Below are 20,833 nucleotides of genomic sequence, written 5' to 3'. Positions count from 1 at the left end.
TGTTGTTAAAATCTAAATAGTTTATATAACACTACTAGCTGCATATCATTCTCACGACCAAATCTTACATTACTTAACAGCAAAAGGCCCAAAACTATCTCCATAGATGAGAATATGGAGCCAAGCCCGACAGGAGACTTTTATCCCTCTCCAAATTCACCAGCTGCGGGGAGTCGGACATGGCATGAAAGAGATCAAGGTGAGTAGTATGGGACTGTTTTACCTCCAAGTATATTAAAATATGCAATAAATCTCTGCATCCATCTTACTATTACTGCAATAAAGTAATGGGTTTTTAGAATAATTATTATTTTTTCTGTGAAATATGTGTATTTGCTGGTTTTGTAAATGTAGTATAAACAAACACATAATTTTTCCATCTGGTGTTTGCCTTGTCCACTGTTTGTGAAGATGTGTTATAAGTGAGGTACTTGATACTGTGTAAGCTGTAATCATCCCAACAGGATTTTGATTAAAACAATTTAAGTGAGGAACAAAACATCTCCATACAGTGGTTAAGACAGTAGTAGTTTACTCAGTTTTTGTTTTACCATGATGTAGACTTCTGTATGTGTGTTTTGTCTACACTCTGTGACTCAGGATAGGTCCAATAGGCCCCCAAGAAGCCCCAGCATATCTCTGGGGGACTATATCCATATGCTAAAGGGTGTTGATAAATCCTGTGCTGTGTGTTGGGTTATCAGAAGTGAGGAACGTGTTTGTTCAGAGACGAAAATGATGACTGTCAAAACAGTAAAGTGAACTGTCATAACACTCACTTATAAAGCTTGCTGCTTTATAAACCTTGATGTCAGTGTCTTTCCCATCACCTTTGTGATGTGAAAACTTATTTAAACTTACACATATCTGAACACTGTACTGGTTAATGTATCCTGTGGCTGAGATGCTGTAGCTCTTTGGACGATCTGTGAAAATGTGCATCACAGTATGTAAAAGTGAAATAGAGAAGATATGTAGCTGCTTCCTTTGCTGATCTTCTGTTGTTTGCCCTTCTTTTCATTATGCTCACTTTTGGTTTCAGTTCTTCAGTGCAGATCAATCCTTTGGGCTTCCCTCATTTTTGTATTGATTTCGGACTTTGGTTTGTTGTTTGTTTTATTTTTAGGTTATTGTTGAGATTTCTCTTATATCTATGTGTGCAAGGTAGCATGTGCTCAGTATTTGATTTAGTTGCTTTTTATTTTCACATTTTGGTTACAGCTGGTCCACTTTTAATATGCTTCTTCCTACTCTGACCTGTGTTCTCATCACTAGGCTGTTATTCTCACACAGTTTGCTTGTCTTTTTTATCCTTCTTCTTCTTTTTTTTTTTTTCCATAATTTTTATTTTCCTTTTGGAGGTTCTTTCTTACTTTTATCTGTTTGCAGCATTCACTGTTGAATTTTGAAAAAAATCTTGCCTATACCTGGGAATAGCTAAACTTAAGAACAGCAAAACAGCAGATTTATCAGCTAGAGAGTTTTCTCCTTGTGCAAGATATTCTCCTCCTTCACTGAAGTATTCTCTGCATATCCCACTTGTGAAGTGGTATCCCTTTGTGCTTCTGCATGAGCTGTAGGAATTTCCAAGAAGTGCAGTGGTGCATGGACAGCTGACGGAGCATTTCACAGATGATATCTATGGTTCCTCTTCCAGCTATCTCAACTGTTTTTTAGCTCTAAGATCATTTTGCTTGCACATAACTTTGCTCTGTGAATGCTGAATTTGTTCACTTTTACCTGCTTGTTTCATTTTGCATTTATCAGCAGTGAACAATGTTATTGTTCAGTTTGCTTAAGTGTATTTATAATGAACCTTTACTTAATTTCTGTGACAGTGGGTAGCTAGATTTCTGGACTGAAACAACCTTTGACTCTATGTTTACAAAGACAAGTGGGAAAGAAGCACTTCAGGCAGTGTATATTATTTTTACTCACTCAAATTTACATTCCTTACTGAGTGTCCTCTTCTGCAGCACTGCTGGGCATAGTGGAACTTTATCAGATCCCTGGTAGTGAGGTTGTCTTAGAGGCAATATGAGTGTCTTCCATTCCTGTGAAGGCACAGGTAGGCCACTGTCCAGTCTGAAAACGATCATACTGAAAGAAACATAAACATTTTTGGTTTTTGTTTGGCTCCAGACAGTTTCTGAGGTTATCCTACTGCTCCAGGAAACATCGTAAAATAGTTCAAAATACCTACCTTTGGTAACTGTTCTCATGTGCAGTAGGCATGGAGCAGCAACTGGTATATTTCTTCTATTTCCAATATGACAGATGCTTGATACTGTTCTGATGATAGCACATATCTGTGTAAAGCTCCTTTCACGGTCAGAGGTCTTATCAGGGTATGACATTTGTGAAAACTTACATTCTGTTTTCCTATGCCTGTTAGTGCAAAGAAAATTTTGGCGGGTTCTCTAGCCCAGAGAATTCACTGGTACTTCCTCCTTTTTTCCCAAGGAAGGAGGGAGATCTCCATTTCATTTGAAGCTAGGCGTAAATGAAAAAAAAGAAGACATTTGGAACTATAATTGTGATCAACCCATGTCAATTGGGGATGTAGTCCCAACAGACACTTTTTCCAGGCATCCCACAAAGGTCATCAACACTAGAAAAAGAAACCGAGCCATACATGTAGTACCTACAAATGATAATATGCAGAGCTATCGTGGGTTTGGGTCAATAGCTTCTGTTTCACTGTAATGCTATGTTAACTTTTCTAAGAGAAATAAAATCAGAAATAGTATTAATTGTGGAATGCTTTGGGTGGGAGGGAATATTAAAGATTATCTAATTCCACCCCCCCTACCATGGGCAGGGATATCTTCCACTACTACAAGTTGCTCAAAGCCCCATCTAACCTGGCCTTGAACACTTCCAGGGGTGGGGCATCCACTGCTTCGCTGGCCAACCTGTGCCAGTGCTTCACCACCCTAACAGTAAAGAATTTCTTCCTATTATCCAATGTAAATCTATCTTTTTATTATTTTTTATTATTATTATTATTTTAGTTTAAAGCCATTACTCTCTGACTACATTCCCTGATACTAAGCAACAACATTACTGATTTCAGTTTCATTGTCTTTGTTTTGAATGTGATGGAAAAAAGCATCTAACTTCTGACCTTTTATTATAAAAAAATAAATATCATTTTTTCGTTTGCATACTTAAGTGTAATGTATTTTCATAGATATAGAAATTAAATAGATTTGAAAGATTCTTCTATCATGAAAGCTATACATATCTTTATTTAGCTGCATTTGTAAAAGAGCAGAAATGACATTACAGTGATAGTTTGGAACAGGAGATAATGTCAGTAAGGGAGTAGTAGGTAGCTGAACCAGGCTGGCATAGTGTAGTTGAATTATAAGTTTCATTTGGTATCTAAGAGTAATCTAACATTTTGATAGTCAGAAAGAAGGGCACAAAGCTTAATGGATACCATAGAAATATAATGAGATTAAAAATATGGCAGATGAAAATTTGCAGTGGTGTAGGAAAGATCAAACTTTTACTGCTGTGAAAAATAAATATCATACAGTTCAGTAGGTAAGTAAACATCAGAAGAGGTGACTGTAAAAGTGATTCTCATAGAATCCTTATAGTTTCTACAACTTCTCTAATGTGTAGGTATGGATCATGAAGTGTAGGCACATGACCACCATTTATGGTTGGGCCAGCATGTGGCATTTGTGAAACTAAGAAAAAGAAATATAACCAAACAAAATCTTCCTCAGACCACAGTCTACTATCAGTTGTAGAACTTCATACTTCGTCCTTTTGCTTTTAACAGTCTTCTTCCTGGCATACTACTTCCATATGTGTTCTGATAGTTTTCCAGATGTATTTCTCAGAAAATTTTGGGAGAGGTGGCTGTTTGAAAATTCAATTCTGAGCAGAAATTAATAAGCATATCTTAAAAAAAAAAAAAAAAAAAAAAAAAAAAAAAAAAAAAGAAACTATAAGGGTGGTCAAAGCCAATCCATAAAGGATTATGAGCTTAATTTCCCCAAGCTCTAGTATTGCTACGTATGCCATTATCATAGAATCATAGAATGTTTTGAGTTGGAAGGGACCCTCCAGGGTCATTGAATCCAACTCCTGCTTCCACACAGGACCACCCAAAAATAAGAGCATGTGACTGTGAGCATTGTCCAAACACTTACTGAACTTTGGCAGGCTTCGTGCAGTGACCACTGCCCTGGGGAGCCTGTCCCAGTGCCCAACCACCCTCTGGGTGCAGACCCTTTCCCTAACCCCCAGCCTGACCCTCCCCTGTCCCAGCTCCATGCCGTTCCCTCGGGTCCCATCACTGTCCCCAGAGAGCAGAGCTCAGCGCCTCCCCTCGTGAGGGAGCTGCAGGCCACCATGAGGCCTCCCCTCAGCCTGCTCTGCTCTGGGTTGAGCAAACCAAGTGAATTCACGTGCTCCTTAGATGTCTTGCCTGCCAGATCCTTCACTATCTTTGTAGCTCTCCTTTTGGACCCTATCTAATAGTTTTATGCCTTTCTTGTATTCCGGTGCCCCAAACTGCACACGTACTTGAGGACAGGCTGCATGAGCGCAGAGCAGGACAGTCCCTTCCTTCGACTGGCTCACAGTGCCATGCCTGATGCACCCCAGGATAAGGTTGGCCCTCCTGGCTGCCAGGGCACACTGCTGGCTCATGTTCAACTTCTTCTTGACCAAAACCCCCAGATCCCTTTCTGTGGCACTACTCTCCAGATTCTTATCCCCTAGTCTACACATGTAGCCGGGTTTCCTCTCCCCAGGTGCAGAATCTGGCAGTTGCTCTTATTAAAGTTCATAATGGTGGTGGTAGTCCAGCTGTCCAATTTGTCAAGATCTTTCTGCTAGGCCTCTCTATCCCCGAAGGAGTTCACAGCTCCTCCCCATTTAGAGTCATACACAAACTTACTCACTAGACTTCAAGTTCCTACAGTCATATAATTTATGAAAATATTACAGAGAACTGGCCCTAAAATGGAGCCATAGGGAACCCCACAAGTGAGTGGCCACCAGCTTTATCTAACCTTTTGAGCCAAACCCATTTTTATATTATTCTCAAATAAAAACATTAAAATTCGTAACCAAAATCAGTTTTAAAAATAAATTCTAATTTGTAGTTATTAAAGCGAGATTATAGCTACTAATGGAAGAAAACAAAAGCTTATGAAGTCATTATACTGTCTTGGAGTTTTACTAAAATGATTTGTAAAAGTTTAAAATATTTAAAAATATTTTAAAGTATGCATATAACCACAAAAATATGTATTACAGTTTCAAAACCTGATTTAAACAAATTATCATGAATTTATAATCTGTTGGTTTTGAATTTATATACATTTAATCATGATGGGAATATTTTGTAGTTTGTGCCATTCTTTTTGCTACATTAAAGTATCCCAAACCTTTTGTCTATTAGCTTTCCAAGTAACTAATCATCCTTCAAAAATGTCAAACCATAAGAAAGTGAACACAGTGCATTACTCAGAAATAGAAACCAAACAATGCATTTAGGAGTTTAATTTTTGTGCCTACTTTAAGATCTTGTGCAAGGCATTTGTTTTCTCATGTACCTTGTTTTTTCCAAATTAATGTCTTATTAGTGTCAAAAATGTCTGGCTCATGCCTTAGCTTATTTCTACTGATTGGAAACATATCTAGATATAAACAGTAGTGTTCTGTAAATCTCTAGTCTTCCTTTTTCCAATTTATTGTTACTGAATTTTCTATGTGTATCTTTAACAAAATTCTGATTTCCTGCAACAGTGTACAAATACCTTGTGAAACAGATTGAAATTGCTGCATGATTGAGTTTGATGAATGTTTTTGAAATTCGTAGCAGGTTAAAATTATGTAGAGCAAAACCAACCAACCAAATATTAACAACAAAAAATCCCCTTCCTTGTGTGGAGGAGGAAGTTACTAAAAATATAACAAAATAAACAAACAAAAAAGTCAGAGTAAATAGGCTAAGAAGTGCTAGTATACTTCATGATTTACTAACTGATAAGTAAACAGGATAATTTTTCCTTAAGTTCCTTAAGAACTGAGCACGTTGTGCACACCTGTGGCTTCCCATCTAAAAGCTAGCTTGACAAAGTTAATTAACATAATTGCAAACACTTTCAGCTGTTGTTCTTGAGACCTGTTTTGCTGTTGTAGTGTTACAGCTCAGTGTGTTGTAAGTAGATAACAGGCACTGTCATCAATGTACACTATTGTCGTTAAAGCAGAGAGATTCATGTGAATTTCTGCACAAGTCAGGGGTCTAGAAATACAAAATGTCAATAGTGAATTTTAATTTTACAGTTTCTTCACCATGTTCTCTCTCACACACCTCACCCATCTCTACCAACATTCAAGAGTCAAGCTGCCAGCATACCATTAAAACTGAAACAGCTAGACCACCTTCACCTGTTTACTGGGCAACAGCTGTTGGACCCTTCTCTTCTCAGGTCCCAGCACTTATTGCTGAATGTTGCTGAATGCTCCACTAGACTCTTGTCCCCTTTTGCTTTCTCCCCACCCACTGGACACTCATTTCTCATTGGAGTCCTCCCTGATAGTTCTTTCCTTTTTGGGCCTTCTTCTCATGAACTGTCAAAGGTGGATGTTCTCATTTCTGAAGTGAGGGAGCTAAAAGAGGAAGTTGTTAATGTGATCCAAGAGTTGAGAATGGTAACAGATAACCTTGGCTTTTTGGTACCCTGTGCTGTTCATTTTTGTTTGTTTGTTTGTTTGTTTTTTCCCCAGATTCTCTTGGTCCTTCTGAAGGTTAATACTTTAGACTCAGTCTCCATCTAACAGGTGTATTCATCTTATAAAGGTTTACTTTGATGAATATCAGTTAAATGTGTTTTTGAGTTCTCAAAATTATTTTATGTCAAAGCATGTTTTAAAGTGATTTATGTCATTAGTAACTTCTATTACACCTGCCTTTGTAATATATTTTTTAATATTTCAAAATTTTCTTTAAACGCCATGCACACACACATCATATGTATATAAATATACATGTTTATATACAACTTATGAGTCTATCTGAATTTTCTGTTTTTAACTGGTACAGTGTATGCACAGTAGTTGAATGCTGCAATGATTCATTTTCATAATGTCAATGGTTTTAACATTCTTAAAGTAAGAGGTACTTCTTATCAAGAGTAAGTTTTCAATATGTATTTCCAGAGAAAATTATTTGCTGTGTCTTTCCATTTATAGTCAACTAACATCTATTATGTTGAGAGTGGCAGCCTGGTAGCAAACAATAGTATTAAGGAAGACTTGCCCAGGAGGTCACAAATTGGGCTAGCCTAGTTTTTCCTGGTTGCAGAACAAGATGTTAGTGATCAATGATTGTGGGCATTGTCTTCTTGAAAAAACGGTGGTTCTACCATGGTAGTTTAAAAAATGAAATGAAATGAACATATAGAGTTTACTTTTGTTTCCATAGTGTCAAGTTTACAAGAAAAACTGACAGTACTTGAAGTAAGTTAAACATTATTTTTGTAAAGATGAAGGAGCTTTTAAGAGTTATTTAATTTAAGAGATATTTTAAATTTAAAATAGAGAAAATAATCCTTGAACAGGACAGTAAAAACATTACCTTAAAATGAGTAAAGTAGCTTGTACATCAGGAATATTTACAACCTCTGTTACTGGGTGAGAGTGTTATTATGTCCATAGTCACTACAAAAATAAAGCAATTTGTTTCCTCAGCCAAGTATAAGCTGGGATGGCTTAGAAAATCAGTGGCGTACAATAAATAAATAAAATCATATGGATGCATTTGATCCTGGAATTTTATCAGACATCTAGGATTTTTCTTTTAAAAAGCTTTAGACTAATTTTCAACTTGCTCATAAGTTTCTTAAAAACAAAAATAAAAAGAATATTTTTGATCTTTGGATGTGGCTTTTATTTGCTTAATAAAGTAATTGAAAAAAAAACTTATAGGTTCTTTGTCTTTTATTTTGAAACATATAATGTGGCAAGACCTATTAATAATATACTTAGGGCTAGTATAGTCATCTGCCAGTGGAAGATGTAAATGCAAAAGGATATTTTTCATATATGAATAACACTTATTTAGTTACTGAAATTAACATTAAAATTAACGTCTTAGAGCACGATTTTGTCCAGGAGCTGTTATGTGTACTTGTCCTGTTCCGATGTTAGTGAATAAGAGGCTTCAGTATTAGTTTTGAAACTGCTCAGGTCCTCTGAATGTCAGAAATTGCAGGTTCAGTATTATTCTGTATGATCTGGCCTATCTTCGGTTACCAAAGAGTAGCTATTTAGAACTTTAGGAATAATACGTGTCTGCATTGTCTATTTTTCCAGTCATGGGATGTTCATGAGATTGAAAATCAGTGCACATGCAACTTTTTTTAGGCACTTGTCCTTTTTGTCTATATGGATAGAATTTTTGTTTCTGTGCTATATACATTGATAAATTTGAAAAGGTTCTTCATTTGTACTTTTAACTATTTTCTTGCAAATTGTATCAAACTTAATCACAGTTGTATATGAGTTAATGATTTTATCTCAGTTCAAAACCATTCCCCAAATGGATCTATAATTAAATTAATATATCTCACCTATTAAATCATCCTAAATTTACAAATATAGACTATAATAATTATAAAAAGGAGATGCCATAACCTAAATGGTTCTAAATTAACAACTTACCTTATATTGTTATATTTCAAATACCTCCTTAATCTTATTGCATTAGAAATTGTGAATGCTTTTCTGATTTATGCAGTTAAGGTTACAATATTTATTTCATTTGCTAGGCCAAGTTCTTTGGATTCTCAGTATTAATAAGGTTCTATAGTTCTGTATTTTTCCTTGGATTTTAGATGACTTTCTGTAGGATAATTTAATAAATGACTAAAACGTATTCTAAACTCTGTGTAATTTGTTTGGCTTTTTAATTAGATTTTTCTCACAGTATCCCATAATAATCTTTTACCACAACTATCTCCTGGAATTACATCTCTTAGCAATGATTTTTAGATTTTATTTTTCTTCCCCTTCTGAAGAGAAGAAAAAAAAAAAAAAAAGTGAAGTACCTAAAGTATATTCTAATTACTTAAGGGTTATTTATGGCAGTACAGAGTACTTAGAGCATCATGTGAGCTTGGAAATAATGGTATATGCATTCACTATATAATATTCTATGTAGCAACAACATTGTGTGTTTGGTTTCATGCTTTTTATCTCTGTTTCCTAAGTCAGCCTTACTATTTGCAGTGCCTACTCTGTGTTTGACTGGTAGCCATGCCACTCAGCTTTGAGTTAATCCTGAATATTTCCCATATGACATTTGGTGGGCTGTGCTGGTGTAGAGGATGTTGGCTGAACAACAGCCTGAAGTTTTGGGAAGAAGTGAGGCAGGAGGGGCGGTGAAGTTGAAGTATGAACTCTGTTGCTGGTCCCTGTGGGTCACTGGAGAACTGGTGGGGACAATCAAACCATAGATCAGAATTTTACTTTTCAAATGGTAGAGCACATATTTTTTTAATTTCCAGGAATTGTACTGAGTTATGCTCATAAAAGGTTGGATACATGTAAGTAAATAAGGCTAGTTGCGCACAGCAATAAAAACATCCATCAACTTATTTGCATATAGACTTTATCTATCTATTTGTCTATCTATCTATCTATTTATCCATCCTCTTAATGTGCTTGAAGTTACAAGGGTAGGTAGATACAATCCTCCTGTCTTCTGTCTAACCTCCCTCCTGTTCAGGAAAAGAAAATCATCGGTTATTAAATACCACAGAATGTGAGGACTGGGTAGATAACTTCTTGAGTATTGCAAACAGTTTTTATGGGTATAAGAATGAGAAAAATGACTTCTTCCATCTGAAGAGTTTCTGAACTCATGGTATTTCAGTTGGCTAAAAGTTTTTGCGTGCCTTTTTTCTCTTAGGTATATCAATGCTTTTTGAGAAATGCAAAATAAAGTAGAGAATGAACAAGGAAATAATTCAATTGCCATTGGGAGGAATTTGTTCTTGTTTTGCTGTCACTTTTCTAAATTGGAATATCATTTAGTATTTTGCTCACCAGCTTGAAGTATTGAAAATAGAATTGGGAGAAATTCTAGTCTAGTTCCTCTTATTTTTTTCCACTATCAATCAGGAAATACAATGTAATGAGATGGTTTAGCTGCAGTGAAATAGCACAACAACACAACAGAGTGTTGGGCATGGCTGCTGATAGGATAACCAGCGTCACAGTCTGATAGACTGGTTTCTGCAGCATTGGAGGTGTGCCTGTAAAAATAACATTGGAGATATATAGGCTGATCTGAAGATAAGAGATTACCAAGTGTTTGTACACTGAAATGTTCTACTCTAGTATAAAATTTTCATACATAAACTGCTTTTCTACACTTGATGTAGAAACAAAAATAAAACTGAGGTTAAGTTTTTAAACTCGAAGATAGCATCTCTCTTCAAACATTCACCCTGGTTGCTCCTCAAGTTCAGAACACTCACAGCTGCTGAGCGATATGCATACGTGTCTTCTTATAAGACTTCACTGCTTCTCATAAAAGGGAAATCACAAAAAGGGAATCTTCACACTGAGAGTTCCTAGGCATGTCTCAGAGAGTCATTATACAGAACTGGTCATGATGATTTCTTGGTTGATTTTCCTCACAGGAAAACATTGATCATCTCATCAAAACTGATTTTTTTTTTTTTAATGGAAATAAATCAATTGCTAGGATGGCTTCTCTCTGGTCCAAAATAAAACTTATAATGAGGGAGAATGAGACACTAATAAACTAATGATTTGGAAGGACACATTTCAATAATGGGAGACCCAGATATGAAGTCTAATCTCTGCCTGATGCTGAACAGGAATGCAAGCAAAATCTTTCCAGGTGTCAAGGCGTCATTTGGGATATCCAGCTGTTGAGGTCTTTTTCTCCATTTACTCACAAAAAAAAGTCATGATTCCATTTTTGTGAAGAATAAGAAGGAATTAAAATATCTTTATTTTTAGGATTCTAGTTTTCCATCTATCCCCAGTGCTAAGCCTTTAGAACAGACATACCAAAGCCACCTTCTTACATGAGATGTGTTTGTACTTTAGAGTTACCTAGCTGTCCATATTCTGTGTTAGGTGCCTTATTAAGACATATAGAAATACTAAATATCTACAATGTTAAAGAAAACTCAGCTGAGTATGTCTGAATATTGGTGATGCTGCTGTGCTTGTACAGAGTGGCTCTGCTTGTTCTTTACAGGCAGTAATGTAAAACAAAACTGTTTCTCTTGAGCACACTGGATTTGTCTTGATTCATCATTGTCTTACGACTATCCAATGTGAATTCAAAATCTTACTTAGATTTTCCTATGTTCTTCACACGAGTGTACCTACTATATGTGGTAGAAGCAGTGGAGGGTGAGTCCCAACTATATGATGTATGTGGTGTACTCTGGCACCAGAATTAGCTCAGGTACAGCCTCTGGAAAATGATCAGTTCATTTAAAACTCTACCTTGAAGAGATGACTCTAATTGCTTGCTGCTGGTGCTATGGACTCCATAGCTTTCCTGCTTTCACTACACTTCCATAAACATTTGAACGTGGTTTTATCTTGATTTCTCTGGAGGCAATGCAACACTAATGAGTTGTAAATGATCTTAAAAGATTGCTGTCTGCAGGACTGTACCATGTAAGAGAAGACCAGTGAAAACAGGCTGTACAAAATATATCAATAAGTAGAGATAAAGAATAAATTGGATTAACATAAATTTAATATTTGTTTATGGCTTCTTCATACCCTGCTTTTCAGCATGTTTCATGAGCAAGAAACAGGAGCTGCCATAATGTGGTATTGTACAAGAAAGCAGATCAGGCTGACCAGAAACAGGCTAGTGGATGTTTGAACTTGCCCTGGAACACTGCCTGATTCCAGACGAGTTCTCCTAACAGGTGGCTTCATGACTGGTGTGTCAATGTGACACTCATCCAGTGAGATGACTGGATCAAAGGCTGCTTCAGACTGAGGAAGAGGGTCTTTGCTTTGATGAGGAAATTGCCAAAACTCATGTCTCATTAGTGTTTCCTAAGGTTCTGAGGAAGCAAAAAACAGTTTAATTAAAGGCTGATGTAAACAGGTTTATGCACACATTCCCTGCAGCATTTTATCACATTAGAATTGATCAAAATTGTTGCCTTGGGCTGTCTTGAACAGATATACATCTGGAGCACCATTTGTGCAAGGTGCTGATGAGCAGACTACATACGCTATGCTTCACAGCAGCTCCACTGCCTTCCTATGTACTCAGATCTACCTTGTTGGGCAATGAGATGATATAACTCCTGTTTACTTGAAAAAGACATTTTATTTTTTTTTTATGAGATGCTTTAAATTTAAGACATACTACTGTTTGGGTCTGTGCATACTGTGTCTTCACAGTCATATGAGAATACAGAAAAGAATGATTTGGAATAAGATGGAGAATTAAAAAAAGAAACAAGCCTATTTTTTATATTTGAAGAAAATTCTAGGCAGTACAGAACGCAGTGTGTTCTGATTAATGCTGACCTTTTGATAACTTTGTCTAAGTGTTTTTGGCATCTTTCTGCTCTTCATATATACTTCGCATTTTTCCAAAAGTCTAAAAATAAATTACACTGTTAACTGTTTTATTTTCATTCTTCATGTAATAATGATTGGAATCCCATTCCTGAAACTTTGACAAAATCTTGAGAGCAAGTGGCCTATTTTTGAGACCTCTTGTTGGTCACTCATTATGCAATTAGCAGTATAAAACTAAGCTTCATGAGCAACTAGACAATATCTCATGAATTGGAAAAAATCACGGGTGCAAAATGAGAACATATGTGTTTTCCATTATGTAAAATCTACTGGTAAAATTGCATGTAATCTCACTTTTGCTTTATTTCATTCTGCTTTACTTAAAGTCACTGCCTTCTGAGGCTAAACTAAAGATAGTGGAAAAACTACTTTGCCTACCCCACGCCCCATGATTTTCATTTTTGTTACTGGTAACTCTCCAAAGAACTGTTACTAGCATGCTTTCTTAAAACAGCTATAAACCACCTCTATTGGTCAAGGAGAAGATGGCTTCAGCCTTTCCTCCTAACCTGTACAACCAGTTATTGTTCTGGCTGTCTTGTCAGCTGCATCTGTTACTCCACAGTAAAAGGACCATGAGTGCTCTGCTGTGATGTCGTGGGCACACACGGTGAGAGCAGCAGGGGGAATTGGCTATCCGAATTCCTTCACAATGGCAAGGGCATTGTTCTAACAGAGGACCTGCTGTGTGCACTTCAGCCATTAATCTTTTCAGTTGCCTGTGCTATACACAATACTTCTGAAAGTACTTCGTAGTGGTGTGCCACACAATGTACATTAAAATCTCTGTTCTGGCAGATAATGAATATTTTTCTGGCAGTGCTGATTTTTCTACTAATGTGTACCAGTGGCATTCACCTTGATGAGGAAACAGCCTTCTGCATGAGATGTTCATTGTATTTGCTTTGTAATGTGCTGTCTGTCTTCAATGTGCTGACTACAATTCTTTTCTCTGTAAAGTAGGAGCAGAGAAAAATAACACATTTTTAAAGCAAATGCCAGGGTTATCATAGTCACCAATATCCTTTTCAGTAGATCCTTTTCAAATTAGTGATACCCCTGGGGGGCTAATGGATACTCTGATTGCATTGCACTTCATATAGCATTCTTCTTCTAAGTAACTAAGATATTTTGGTTTTGAAAAACACAACAACTTTTGCTTGTTTAATGAAGTAACAGTCACCGACCAAATTAAATCTCTGCTGCATTCCAGCAGTCAGAGCTGCTGACACATGCAGAACTTCAGGAGCTAGACAGCTCTTTCTTTCATAAGTTCCTTTGCTGAATATGGGCTTTGCATAAGGAAGAGATTTCCCACCTCCAACCCATTATGTTTTTTGGTGCTGTCTTTAGTTTAGTTTGTTTTGCTTTGTTTTTCCTTAAGGAGCCTCAACTGCAATATTTTTAATTTGAAATAAAATTCAACTCTTTGTACATTCTCTTGTTTGCAATAGCAAACATGCTATACATGGCGAAGTCAGTAAGATATGTGGTTACTTGTAACTTCTGTGACAAGTACTGATGAGCAGAGGGCTGTAGTGGGAGGCTGTGTCTACAGGCTGTCAGGAACACTTTTTCTCAGACTGTAACACTGCAGTGTTTCTGCAGAGACAGACTGTACACACAGTCTTTGTACCATAGTACAAAGACAGTAGTTTTATTTTGTCCTGTAACTCTTATAAAACCCTACTTCTGTGGAGGGATGAGAACTTTCTTGCTCTGATGAAACTAGGACCTTATATTAAGAAGGTAGAGCTGTTATGCAAGCAGAAAACAACAACAACAACAAAAACCATAACAAAATATTTCAAAGTCATTCCATAATTAATGTGTTCTTCTATCAGGGGTTGCTTATGCAAAACTTAGTTTAAAGGAATTGAGTCTTACATTTTTAGAATGGATTTCTTAGCTTAGAAGAATGTGTTCCACCAAAACTCTAACCATTTGGCACTTGCATTTTTGCTACCTGCTGGTAGATTCAAAGAAATAAAATATCTCTCCATTTTCTTCCTCAGCAGCAATTAATTTGAAGTTTCTATAAACAGCTAGAGGTGCCCCTCTCTGTACTCAGGGTTTATGATAACAACAGAAATTTGTAATAGAACAGTATAATAAAAAGCATACAGCAGCCTTTGTCATATCTGTTAAAATTCAGTGAGTTCTGAGTGACTTTATTGTAAAGCCATTGCTTGGTCATGTTGACTGCTTCCCTGAATAAAATCCTTCCTCAGTAGCCTTTCTGAGAAGGTAAATATTACAGGGTATCAGCAGACGTCACAGCTGAGACCAAAGGAAAATGGGGAAGCTGCAGGGAGGGAGTGGTGGGGTACTTGCAGGGTCTGGTCTGGGCCTGGTGGCAGTGCCGATGCAGAGCTCAGCAGTGGTGGCAGGGCAGCTGGGTGAATCAGTCTCTCAGTTTGAGGGTAAGGCTCTCACGGTCAAACACCACAGTTAAGCTACAGCCTGTACAGAAAGCACTAGTCCAATTTGGTCTCAGTAAGGTGCTCCCATTTCATGGGGATCTTCCAAGAAGATTTTTTGTCTCCTAGAATAATACAATACAGTGTGTTAGTATTAGATGTGCCAAAAATCACTTTAAGGATGAACATGGTACACATAGGAAAGTCAGCTGCAACATGGCCCCAATCCAGTAAAGTACTTAAGAAATGAGCTTTACTTTAAACATGAGTTAGTCCCATTGATTGGAAATGAAACCCACTTATTCTGCTGATATGTGTCCTATAAAAATATTAAAATTAACTTTGAAATAATTTACTTTGGTGCAAAGTGAAACAAATGCCTCTTAAACTTTTGGAAGGAATTCAGTGTTTTTTTTTTTTTCTTCTTTTTCTTTTTTCTTTTTTTATTTGCCTTATGAAGTATCAGTAACCCTATATGATAGAAATTATTTGTTTATCCCTCCTATTGTGTTATCTTCATGTATTGAGCTCTGAAGAGATGGTTTTGTTGATAGGGAAGGAAGAGGTGGAAGGCCCTACTTGAGACATGGAAAACACGAAATAGAGAAGTGAAAGTATCCTTTATTCTTAGGAAGGTTACATTGTTTCGCTATGGTTTTGGAAAGGGTAAAGGATAGGTTTTGAAATAACAGAATAATAAATACCATAAAACAGCATGTGTATAGCAGTTGCCCTACACACCTGAGTGTAGGTGTTCCATTAAAAAATGCAATTACTATTACATGGCTGTTGAAGGAGCAGATGATTTGGTGATGTTATGGGGAGTTGTGAAGTGTCTAGGGAGGTTCTGAAGACATTCATTTCTTCACTGTTTGGGTTGTCTGGCATGAAAGGAATGTAGTTTCTGTTTTGCAGGACAAAGACCAGTTAGTGGATTATTATTCTTTCTCAAGTTGGAAAGTGATAGTTTAAAATTAGTTTATTGGTCATAGGGGAGTTGGGTCACCAAGCAATATTTATGCAAGAACTGCAAAAATAAACATCTTCAGTTTACAAAATCATGTGTTCTGAGATGGACTTCTAAGCTAATGACACTGTTTTTTTTTTTTTTTTTTTTTTTTTTTGTTTGTTTTTTTGTTTGTTTGTTTGTTTTGTGTGTGTGTGTGTGTTTTTGTTTGTTTGTTTGATTGATTTTAATGTATTTATTTACTTCTATTATTGCAGATATGTCTTCTCCTACAATGAAGAAACCTGAAAAGCCTTTGTTTAGTCCTACTTCTCCCCAGGATTCTTCACCAAGACTGAGCACTTTTCCCCAGCATCACCACCCAGGAATCCCAGGAGTTGCACAGAGTGGTGAGGACTATGGAGGAGAAAGAAATTCCTCCCTGTTTCTGTTGTGTGTTCTCCTTTCCTATTATCTGAATGTGATACTTTTTTTCAGAATTACTTGGAGACCTAACCCCATCTATATTACTGGTGAGAGTAGAAACAGAACTGAATATGTTGCAGAGGTTAGGGAAACCTTGCAGAAATGCTCATTAAACTCAGTTCAGGTAGTTTGACTGCTGCAAGTCACTAAAGGGATTTAGGATTAGCCAGTGAATAAAACAAGCTGTTAACTACAATAAGAAAGTGATGGAGGAAAAATACTTGCAGTCTTTTCTCCTTCCACTTGCATCTTTTTTTATTATTGTTGCTATGATTGTATTGTAGTTAAATATCAGAATAGGTAGGATTTCAAACAAAATAAATCATAATCACGTTCATTATTTGATACAATTTGTGAAATAAATACCAGTGCTGCTTTTCAATACTCGATCTAACAAAGTAGAGTTCTGATGAATGTTTTTCAACCACTGTATTTTTGAAACCTGTAGTAAATCCATACTAAAATTTCACTTAAAGTGTAAAGGAAATGTGATGGACTGCATGTTATCTTGAGAGCATGAGAGGAATGACATAGAAATTCCAGCATCAGGGTCTGTTTAATTTTAGAAGTGAGAGTAACCCTGATTCTTCATATGAGAATATGATACTCAGAAGTCTCCCCTCAGTGGCTCATCATGACTCCCTATAAATTGCATATAAAAGGATTCATTTATTGAGCAGAGCTGGGTGACTTGAGGAGTGAAGCAGATCTGAGCACTCCCTTTTATTTAACATACAGTTCTTCTTTGAGAAGTATCTGTTCTGTGATTTCTCAGATTATTTCAAAGTCTTATCTTTTAATTCACGTGTGACGACTACTTTCCCCTTAGTATCTACTTACTCTGCATTGTGAAAGTTAGCCTGGATTCTTTCTGGTCTCTGTAAGGTTTCCACTATACTCAGTCACATCAGAGATGATGGATGAGATGGAGTGGATAGATTTCTACTCATTTGTGTTTGTTTTGCACAAATCTCCCATATCAGAGCACTAACTAATGTTTTATGATTAAACTGAGCTGATGGGTTCGTGATTAAGATGAGTCTGTCACAAAATAAGTTTCTGTGATTATTTTTGACCCTAAACTTATGTGTAGGCATTTATATTTGCTTTAGTGTATAATTTTTAGATGTATATGTTCAAGAGGCAACATACAATTGTAACCTAATTCTGTAGATCAGCTATTTACTCACCAGGAAATCTGATTGCTATCTGCATAGCCTATTCTATTCTGTCAATGAGCAATGGTTTTGAGATTTGCAAGGTTTTGACTCCAAAGTACAGCAATTTTGGAACTTTCTACTGCAAAGACAAGTTTTTATTTGGCCCCAACTCAAAAATAGCAAGCCATTTTAAAATGTAGTTGAAAAACAAAACAAAACAAAACAAAGGCAAGGGAGGTGGTCCAGTAGAGCACTGGTGGTGTGCTTGTGCTGATGAACTGTGATGTGATATTCGTGAGCAGTTCGTAAAATACCTTCCTTACACAGATCTGATTTTGTACCCTCACACTAATGAAAGCCAGCACAGTGCTGTCTTTTCTCCATTTCCCTTGAAGTCAGCAGCCCCCTTTTACCAAGTCACAAAGTAGGTGCCCACTGGGTGTGTGGCCAGGGGGGAAAGCGGGTGTCTGTGCAGCCTGGGAGAGGAATGCTCTCCAGTTCCAGCTGGGCAATGCAGCCACGGCAGGACATGCTGTACATTCCTTTCACTGTGAAAACATTGCTGGTTGTTTAGACATGACATATAGTCTATAGATAGAGAAGTGTGTGTTTGTAGGGGCTGGGAAGAAAGGGAATGCAAAGAAAAATATGTACAGGGTAGATCTCTTTTTGTTTGCTAGAGATATTTTCATTGGATAGACTGGTTTCCCAGGCCCTGAAGTTGAATGTTCATTAGCATTTTCACAAAGGTCATCTAATTATTCATGGCATTATTGCTGAGTAGTTATTACCCTATCCCCATACGAAGCAGGTAGAGTGCAATACAGTGAAAGATTACTATTTCATAGTACTTCGTGATTCTCTGTTGGAATGATGTGAACAAAAGTGTATATTTTATTTATTTAGTAAAACATTTATTTTGTTTACTTGGGCTCTAGATAGGAATTTTTTTTTGATAGGAAAATTTTATAGCTCAAATGCATTTTATGCTGGAGAGTTTACTGTTTGAAGAAAAAAAAAAGCCATAACCCACATATTTGAGAGTAAGATACTGTATTTAGGAATTCGAAGCAGAAGCTCTGTGCAGTGCCTTGGATGGGGGGAGGATGTAGAAGATATTCTGTAAAGATACCGTGAAGCAGGAGTACAGTGTATTGACTTATTTTTTTTTTTCTGTAACACAGAAATGAAGAATTTTAGAAGAAACAAGATGCGAAGTAATTTTAATTTTCTTTTATCTTCTCCAGTCATCTCAACTAGAACTCCACCTTCACCTTCACCATTGCCATTTCCAGCACAAGCTATTCTCCCTCCTGCCCCGTCTAGCTACTTCTCTCATCCAACGATCAGATATCCTCCCCACCTGAATCCTCAGGATACTCTGAAGAATTATGTACCTTCTTACGACCCATCCAGTCCACAGACTAGCCAGGTACTGTAAAACCACGTGAACCCTCCAAAAGAAGTCCTGTGTGGAATGTGTATCTTTCAGGGTGTTTAGACCAATATCTTACTATTTCTGGTCTCAGAGCAAGCTAACAGATGGAGCACTTTTCCTATTCAATGTGGTTGAGTAAAGGGAGTGGGATATTCATATCTACTCACTATTGCTCTGTCAAGCACAAGAAAAATGTTTGCACTGAGTGACCCAGCAGCCAGTCCCAGTCCTGCACCCCTCCTGCAGGCTGGGCACCTCCGTGGCCAGGCAGCGGGGAGTTTTCCTCACTGACTTGAGTGCCAGGACAGAGGTGAAGCTCCTGCTTCAGGACGGTGTGCTACATATGCTGATACGTACATGCACATGTATGCACACACACAAACATACAGGTATATTTACAGACCAGCAATTAAAACAAACTCTGTCAAGGTAATGCAATGTTTCTCAGACACCTGACATTGCACACATTCTACAACATCACCATAGTGAGCACAGCACAAACCCCTGGAGTTGATTTTCCTTCCTTTTCTAGAGAACATGCAGTAACAGATGAGTTCCTGGCTGCTACATGGACTCAGGCTTGTTTCTGATATGGGAAATTAATGTGGTATTCATTAGAGAAGTAATTTGTAAAGGACTGTGCGCAAAACTACTTTGCATGATAACATTGGCACCTAGCATTAACTTGTGATCTGTACGATGGGATAAACTGCAGCTGAGCCTTGGTCTGTCAATGCTTGGAGTATTTCCAGTGTCAGTGTAATGTAATCTTTGCTGGTTGGGCTGTTATCTGTTTTTGATGCCTTGTCTGAAATGCTCCTGTGGAGTCCTATAGCTTGTGCTCTAGCATGTGTTTGGGAGAGCCTTGGGAATGCAAGTTGAAGTGATAGCAGTCAGATTTTCCTGCTCCTAAGAATTAGGTTCCTGTGGAAGGGCTGTCTTACCTGGGTTGAGAGGATTATGATAGCATTTTTGTATATATATTTTTTTTCCCCACAAAAAGGCCTGTCATTACAGGCCTTTTCAGTAAGAGTTTCAGACACAAGAGCAGTAGAACTTGAGACTGAATCAAAGTTTCTATGTTGAATAAGTGACAAGGCCCCTCTGTGCTGTTTGGAAGGTCATTGTGGCTATTGTCCCCACAAGCAAATTCTCCAGTCCAGCCGCATGACTTTCTAGACTTTCTATGCATTAAAAGAAAAAAAAAAAAAAAAAAAAAAAGAGAGAGAGAGAAAAAAAAGAAAAAAAAGTGGGAGTCCATAAAATCAAAATTTACTTTGAAGGGAGAGTCCTAACAATGTGACTTTTGTTGGTTACAATATTAATGCAAATTAAACCAAAAAGTGAAAATCAACTACATCAGCTTTAGAACACAAATTGCTATCTGTGGATGAAAGTCTTTCAGTCCCATATAACATTTTTGCTGAGACTCAGCTGGGAACATTGCATGCAGGACCTGATTTTAATTTGTGTAAAATTTCCATGAATAACAAAGTCTAATTAAGACATCCATTAAAAGTCCTTAACGTTAATTCAGTGTGGAAAATCTTAGAGTTCTATTGGATTTTTTTTTTAAACTGATGTCTTAATTAGGCACTATTAAGGGAAAAATTATGCAAATTAAAATCAGGCCCTTAGTGTTCTGTATTTCTTAAATTAATCAGTGTTTCTCTTACTTAGATTTTTATTTCTTATATATATTAAAAGAGCAGATTAGGTGATAATCTCACTGGATTGTTCAGTGTTCTGA

General features: G+C 36.9%; 1 protein-coding gene across 15 annotated transcripts in view; it reads left to right on the top strand.

The window, feature by feature from the left end:
* The window catches only part of NFIB (nuclear factor I B), a 187,000-nt gene that overhangs the window by 126,101 nt on the left and 40,066 nt on the right, over positions 1 to 20,833 (top strand). For 11 of the 15 annotated variants that reach the window (XR_011091472.1, XR_011091470.1, XM_068667975.1 and 8 more), the window contains 3 exons: positions 81 to 199; positions 16,278 to 16,409; positions 18,830 to 19,077. Coding sequence is in view for 13 of the 15 variants with exons in the window: in XM_068667975.1 (XP_068524076.1) it covers positions 81 to 199; positions 16,278 to 16,409; positions 18,830 to 19,077 (499 nt within the window). In the remaining 2 variants the exon portion in view is untranslated. The remainder of the gene's footprint in view (positions 1 to 80; positions 200 to 16,277; positions 16,410 to 18,829; positions 19,078 to 20,833) is intronic. The other 4 variants (XM_068667980.1, XM_068667982.1, XM_068667984.1 and 1 more) reach the window with 1 other exon arrangement.

The sequence above is a fragment of the Anas acuta genome, chromosome Z (assembly GCF_963932015.1).
Source record: "Anas acuta chromosome Z, bAnaAcu1.1, whole genome shotgun sequence".
In the NCBI taxonomy this organism is placed as follows: domain Eukaryota; kingdom Metazoa; phylum Chordata; class Aves; order Anseriformes; family Anatidae; genus Anas; species Anas acuta.
Note: the sequence above shows the minus strand (reverse complement) of the source record. Positions and strands in the feature narration are given on the sequence as shown.